At 34.1% G+C, this 7929-nt stretch overlaps 2 protein-coding genes across 2 annotated transcripts; one reads left to right on the top strand and one right to left on the bottom strand.

Annotated features, from left to right (window-relative positions):
* The first annotated feature begins 256 nt into the window (after positions 1 to 256).
* LOC140812006 (photosystem II repair protein PSB27-H1, chloroplastic-like) lies at positions 257 to 1069 on the top strand. The gene has a single exon (XM_073170166.1). It carries the CDS (start codon positions 331 to 333, stop codon positions 835 to 837), a length of 507 nt encoding a protein of 168 aa, XP_073026267.1. The 5' UTR covers positions 257 to 330; the 3' UTR covers positions 838 to 1069.
* Positions 1070 to 6299: 5230 nt separating this feature from the next.
* Positions 6300 to 7364, bottom strand: LOC140811239 (uncharacterized). The gene has a single exon (XM_073169106.1). It carries the CDS (start codon positions 7362 to 7364, stop codon positions 6300 to 6302), a length of 1065 nt encoding a protein of 354 aa, XP_073025207.1.
* Between the last annotated feature and the right edge of the window lie 565 nt (positions 7365 to 7929).

Raw genomic sequence — 7929 nt, 5'->3', positions numbered from 1 at the left:
AGTAAAACTTTGAAACATAAATTATATTAAAATAAAGAATGTTAATTATAACTAAGTCAATAAATTCTCTAGTCAATAGTTGATTCATAAGAAATATACTCTAGCACAGATAATTTGGGGTGATTTATATCAAAGGATGGAGCATAGCATAGCATAGGCATGTCGTAATCAGAATTCATATCATTGAAGAATCTTGTTGATTTCACATCCATAAACAACGAAACGAAGATAAGACGATAAGCCTACATGTCAAAAATTAAACAGAAAACCATATCCTCTTCTTTTCACACGCTTCTCCAAAAATTACAAACCCCCACAGCTCAACCTCCCATGGCCTCCCCAACTCTGATCACTCCCGCCGCCGCCAGAAAACCCCTTCAACCCGTCAAATCAAAACTCACTTCCAACCCCACCACTACCACCCCTGATATAGTCTCGCTTCCCAGTCGTCGCCGCGACCTCATGTCTCTGTCAGCCGGCTTCCTGCTTCTATCACCGGTCAAATATGCACTAGCTGCTTCGGACGAGGAATACGCGAAGGAGACGGCGAAGGCGATCGAAAAGGTTAGAACCACCCTAAATCTGGACAAGAATGACCCCAACATCTCGGCCGCGGTGTCGGAGCTGCGGGACATCTCCAACGGTTGGGTGGCGAAGTACAGGAAGGAGAAAACCCTACTGAGCCGGTCCTCGTTCCGCGAGATGTATTCGGCCCTCAATGCTGTTTCTGGTCATTATATTAGCTTCGGCCCGACGGCTCCGCTACCTGCGAAGAGAAAGCAGAGAATCTTGGAGGAGATGGATACCGCGGAGAAGGCGCTTTCGAGGGGAAGATAGGAGACTCAGACTAGCTGTGAATCCCATTGATTTTTTTCTTCTTTTTTTTTTGTATTTTATTATCTAACGAGTTACAAATGCACCGAGGTGCATTTTCAGATCTTCGGTGAATTATATAAATTTCTAATCTACTACGGATCAATGTCCCATTTTATTATTCTTATTTTTTCTCTCAAATAATGATTTGATCCATTTCTTGAAATTTATATGGGGAAATTAATATGCTTTGGTTTCTGAAGAGTGATCTTCGGTGACCGATCGAATCAGTTATTTTAATTCGAAAATTCAGTTGTCTTGTTTAAAACTCTTCTTGATTTCAGTTGTTAATATTAAAAGAGATATTTTCTTAAATAGGCTTCACACAAGTACTATAATTAATTTTAGTCTTCAGTTAAATTAATTTATCAAAATTATCATTTTATCATATCAAATTATAAAGACATCCTTTATCTTTTAATTCTTATTCACCATCAATTTCTTCATCTCAAACTCTTTATTTTATTATCTCATCAATTACGTACGTATAGCGATGATCGTGAAACACATCAATCATATTTTTTTTAAACAAATATGATTTTTTTTTTTTGCTTAATTTTTATGCAAAAAAAATTTGATTTTATATTGTTATTATTGTGTGCGTATATATATGGGTTATGACAAACTCATTATTTTTTGAAAGTTTGTTGTGCATACTAAAAAACTGTTAGCATGGAATAAGGTAGAGACTTGTTTGTGACTATCAGATTTTTTATTTATGTTATGTAAACTTACATTGATGTAATTATTACCTTTATAACCATAGTGATGGATGATTTTGTTTATATTATTTTGCATGAGCAACTATCGTAATTAAAATATTATAATTTTGATGGTTTCGTATGCACTAATTCAAACTAACAATTCATAATTTTATTAAAATATGTTTATTGATATAAGTAAGTAGTATTAAAAAATTAATATGTTATAAATTAAATAAAACAGAACAAATGTTAAATCAACTCTTAAAAAGAAATAATAGATAACTAAATAAATGAATCATGAAAATGGAACATGTGTGATTATAGAAAAAGGGTAATTTAATTTGGGGTTTTTAAATTATATAAGACATAATGCAAATTATGTAATAAAGAAGATCATTTTTAAAGTTATGACTTTGAAATAAACTAGAATAATCAATTTCCCATATTAAAATTAAGTTAAACCAAGCTAACCAAAATTTTTAAAATAATATTAATGTGTTATCCACAAAATTAGGGTTTTCAAGGTAAAAAGCAGTGGAAGTTAAATTTTATTTTTTTTAATTAAGATTTTAAGTTTTGAAAACATGAAATGAGTGTTACATGTATCAAAATCCATTCATAGTGTATTTATTGAAATTTTATATATATCGTTAAATATTTTACTCCAACTATTTTTGATTTTAAGTGCAAATAACTCTTGTTATGTTGTGAATAGTAGAGAATATAGAGAAGAGAGAATGATTTTTGTGTACTTTATTCATCATAGGAGACCTCTATTTATAGAGTAGATTTACAAACTTGAATAGGTAACAATATCAATAATCATCTATAATATCTTTTCTATAACACTCCCCCTTAGATGATTATCGACTCATTAAATTACTTCTAAGAGATGTGGGAGTTCAAATGTTGCCTCGTTAAAACCTTGTCAGTAAAAACCCAATGGGAAAACCTGAACGAAGGAAAAAGAGTACAACAATAGATACTCCCCCTGATTTCAATCATCTGAGATCCTTCAACTGATGCATCCCTATCTTGTGCACCAATTTCTTGAATGTTGAAGTTGGTAATGCCTTTGTAAATAAGTCAGCTACATTGTCGCTTGAGCGAATTTGATGGACGTCAATATCACCATTTTCTTGAAGCTCATGTGTATAGAAAAACTTTGGTGAAATATGCTTTGTTCTATCACCTTTGATGTAGCCTCCTTTTAACTGCGCAATGCAAGCAGTATTATCTTCGAATATTACTGTTGGGTCATCTTTGGCTGTTGGGAGTCCACATGATTCTTGAATATGTTGTGTCATAGATCTCAACCACACACACTCCCGACTTGCTTCATGCATTGCAATGATCTCAGAGTGATTTGAAGACGTCGCTGTTAAGGATTGCTTCACCGACTTCCATGATATAGCAGTGTCTCCTCGTGTAAACACATAACCTGTCTGGGATTTAGCTTTATGTGGATCAGAAAGATATCCTGCATCTGCATATCCAACTAAAGGAGACTTTGATTTTGTCGAATAAAATAATCCCATATCAATTGTACCCCGAAGGTAACGAAATATGTGTTTTACACCATTCCAATGTCTTCGGGTTGGACATGAGTTATATCTCGCTAAAAGATTAACAGAAAATGATATATCTGGGCGAGTACAATTTGCGAGATATGACAGTGCACCAATGGCACTTAAATATGGTACTTCTGGACCAACGATTTCTTCTCCATTTTCAGGTGGTCGAAAAGGATCTTTGTTAGCATCAAGTGATCGAACATACATGGGTGATGCTAATGGGTGTGCCTTGTCCATGTAAAAGCGCTTTAGTATTTTTTCTGTATATGATGATTGATGAACAAATATTCCCTCTTGCAAATGTTCAATTTGCAATCCGAGACAAAATTTTGTCTTTCCTAAATCTTTCATCTCAAACTCATTTTTCAAGTAATTGGCAGTTTTAGTAAGCTCTTCTGGAGTGCCAATAAGATTTAGATCATCAACATATACTGCCACAATTGCAAAGCCCTCATCTGTTCTTTTTATAAAAGCGCATGGACAAATAGCATTATTTGTGTATCCTTCTTTTAACAAATATTCACTAAGACGATTGTACCACATGCGACCAGATTGCTTTAATCCATATAAGGATTTATGCAGTTTTATTGATAACATAGCCTTGGGTGCTTCACCATTTTCTTTCGATAGTTGGAATCCTTCAGGCACTTTCATATATATATCACTATCAAGTGAACCATAAAGATAAGCAGTTACAACATCCATAAGTCGCATATCAAGAGTTTCTGATACTGCTAAACTGATTAGGAATCGAAAAGTAGAGGCATCCATCACAGGTGAATATGTTTCCTCATAGTCAATTCCAGGTCTCTGCGAGAAACCTTGGGCTACGAGTCGGGCCTTGTATCTTACAATTTCATCATTTTCATTCCTCTTTCGTACAAAAACCCATCTGTATCCTACTGGGATTACATTTTTAGGTGTTCGTACTACATGTCCAAACACTTTATGTTTTTCTAGTGAGTCTAATTCAGTTTGTATGGCCTTCTTCCATTTTGGCCAATCATCTCTTTGTTGACAATCCTTAACGGATTGTGGTTCTGGGTCTTCATCATGTATGATGTCAAGGGCGACATTTAGGGCAAAGACAGTGTCAACAATTGTGTTATTTCGATCCCACAATTTTCGAGATGATATATAATTTATTGAAATCTCATTATTTTCATGAGAATTTGATTCTTCAGGAATAATATTATCCAAGTTTGGTTCATTGATCTCTCTTACTATATCATCCAAGATTTCTTCTTCGGGAGCTTTTGAATTTTCTTTCTCTTGTACCTTTCTTTTTCGAGGTACAATATCCTTTGAACCAATTGGTCGACCACGCTTCTGGCGTATTTTAGATTCATTTGCAGGTTGAATAATAGCTGGTCCTACGGGGACATCAATTTTGCAAGGGGTATTCTCTGCATGTATATGTGACTTTGTCACATTCTTTGTATTAACAAAAGCATCGGGCAATTGATTTGCAATTCTTTGCAGGTGAATGATTCTTTCAACTTCTTGCTCACATTGATTATTTCGAGGATCATAATGAGATAGTGTTTTCTCATTCCAACAAATCTTTTGTTGTTCTTCGGGACACAACTTTATTTCCCCTAGATTTGGAAATTCCAATTCATCGAAGTGGCAATCTGCAAATCTCGCAGTAAACAAATCTCCTGTTAAAGGTTCCAAAAATCTAATAATAGATGGTGAATCATATCCCACATAAATCCCAAGTCTACGTTGTGGGCCCATTTTGGTTCGCTGTGTAGGTGGGAGAGGGACTTGTACTGCACAACCAAATACTCGAAGGTGAGAAACATCAGGCTCTCGACCATAAGCAAGTTGTAAGGGTGAGTATTGGTGATAATTAGTTGGCCTTATACGAATCAATGATGCAGCATGTAATATGGCATGTCCCCACACAGATGATGGAAGTTTGGTTCTCATCAATAATGGTCTAGCAATTAATTGCAAACGCTTAATGAATGACTCTGCTAAGCCATTTTGTGTATGGACATGAGCAACCGAATGCTCAACTGAAATCCCTATTGACATACAATAGTCATTAAATGTCTGCGATTTAAATTCAGCAGCATTATCAAGACGAATTGTCTTGATTGAGTGATCTGGGAATTGAGCTCGTAATTTAATAATTTGCGCAAGTAATCTAGCAAAAGCTATATTTCGAGTTGAAAGCAAACTAACATGTGACCATCTAGTAGACGCATCAATCAATACCATGAAGTATCGAAATGGTCCACATGGTGGGTGTATAGGCCCACAAATATCCCCATGGATTCTCTCCAAGAAGGTTGGGATTTCAACATCAATCTTTGTAGGGGAAGGTCTTATAATTAGTTTGCCTTGTGAACAAGCTACACATGGATAATCATTGTGTAAAAGAATCTTCTGGTTCTTTAGAGGGTGTCCATGTGAGTTAATTATTATTCTGCGCATCATTGTTGCCCCAGGGTGACCAAGTCGATCATGCCATAATTTGAAGCTCTGTTGGTCAAAAAACTTCTGGTTTGTGACAATGTTTGCTTCGACTGTTTTTATTGTTGTAAAATACATTCCAGAAGGGAGTGCACATAATTTTTCTTTTATCTGCTTCTGGCCAGATATAATAGATGTTATGCAAAGGTATTCGAAATTATTTTCATTTAATGTTTCAATATGGTATCCATTTCGGCGGATGTCTTTAAAGCTAAGCAAATTTCTACTGGATTTGCTTGCATATAGGGCATTTTCAATATATAGGCTTGTATTATTTGGTAAAATAATTTTTGCCTTTCCATAACCTTCAATAATTTTTGATGCACCCGATATTGTTGTAACATTATTTTCAGCTAATGTTAACTCCAAAAAATACCTTTTATTTTGAAGAATGGTATGTGTTGTACCACTATCCACTAAGCATTCATCCTGACATATCATTGTTAATCTAAAATAAAATATAATTCAATAAGCTAAATACAATAAATAATGTGTAAAGCTTTCAAATGAAATATTTTATTGAATAATGAAAACATTTATTGAATAACAAAATAAACCTCCATGACAAATCCTAAACATGAACTGAACATCAAAATAAAAACGAGACCACGATAACCTAATAAACAATAGAAATTCAAAGTAGGAACAAGACCAATGAAAGTAATTACTCATTATTTTCTAACACACCACCACCAATCAAATTATCTATATTTCCATCTGGATTAGCAAAGAAATCAGAGACGTCCAAGTGAGTTATATCAATTGGATCATCATTGTCCACAAAATTTATCTCCATTTTTCCATTTTCCTTGATTGATTTTTGATATAGATCCACAAGATGTTTTGCCGTACGACAGGTACGAGACCAATGCCCTTCCATTCCACATCTATAACATTTTTCTTCATATACTTTGGAACTCTTTTCTTTTGCTTCTTCATTATTGGAATTCCATTGCTGGTGGCTTGTTTTATGTTTCTTTCCATTTTGTTGCTGATAGTATCTTCTTTGGCCACGCCCACGCCCACGCCCACGTCCACGTCCACGTCCACTTTCATTGTTATGATTTTTAGTGGAATTAGCATTCACTTCAGGAAATGCAATTTCATATTCTTCAGGAAATGTAGTTCCATTTGCTTCAGGAAATGGTGTGGATCCAGTTGGGCGCATTTGGTGATTTTTCATGAGCAGCTCCTTGTTTTGTTCAGCAACTAGTAAGCATGAGATGAGTTCAGAGTACCTTTGAAATCCACGTTCACGATATTGCTGCTGCAGGAGCACGTTTGATGCATGAAAAGTGGAGAATGTTTTTTCTAACATGTCTTGATCAGTGACTTTCTCTCCACAAAGTATCAGTGTGGAACTAGTCTTGAATAATGCAGAGTTATAGTCACTTACGGACTTAAAATCTTGTAACCTTAGGTGCATCCATTCATATCGGGCTCTTGGGAGAATTACAGTTCGTTGATGGTCAAATCTTTCTTTTAGATTTTTCCAAAGTTCTCGTGGCTCTTTCACAGTGAGATATTCGACTTTCAACCCATCATTGAGGTGATGACGGAGAAAAATAAGTGCCTTTGCACGGTCCTGCTGGGACATTTCATTTCCTTCTTTTATTGTATCTCCTAAATTCATAGAGATAAGGTGGACCTCGGCATCCAAAATCCATGATAAATAATTTTTTCCAGTCAAGTCAAGTGCTTCAAATTCAAGTTTGGTGATGTTCGCCATTGCAACTTAAAAAGAAAGAAAAAAAAATTATATAATTAGAATCATGACATAAATAGAGTAAAATTGTATTACTATTATTGAAAATAAATATTATAACAAATTATGCATGTTACTACTTTTACTATGCAATTTTGAAATTTTGTTATTCTATTTGTTAAACTAACATCGATGCAGGTGTACATTGAGATGTGCTCAATTAATAATTTATGTATCTATTACAAATTGCACTAAATACAAATTGTAGCATTATAAACTAAAGAAAATAAAACTCTTTTACGCACAATAATTCTAAATACGTAAAACAAATATCACAGAATTCTGCCCAACTAAATTTCAAATGAACTTTATACAAATTTCAAAGTAAATTTCAAAGTCACTGATCACAGAGATTTGATTAGATATACAAAATCCAAGTAAATTTCAAATGAACTTTATACAAATTTAAATAATTTCAATAGCATCGGGATGAGATAACTTGAAATCAATCTATTAAATCGTTCTAAGATAAAAACATCAAAATCCAAATAATATAAATCTTAAACAACAATACATTGATAATCAATAT

The sequence above is a fragment of the Primulina eburnea genome, chromosome 14 (assembly GCF_022965805.1).
Source record: "Primulina eburnea isolate SZY01 chromosome 14, ASM2296580v1, whole genome shotgun sequence".
Lineage (NCBI taxonomy): Eukaryota > Viridiplantae > Streptophyta > Magnoliopsida > Lamiales > Gesneriaceae > Primulina > Primulina eburnea.
The sequence above is the reverse complement of the archived record's forward strand: the minus strand, read 5'-3'. Positions and strand labels throughout refer to the sequence as shown.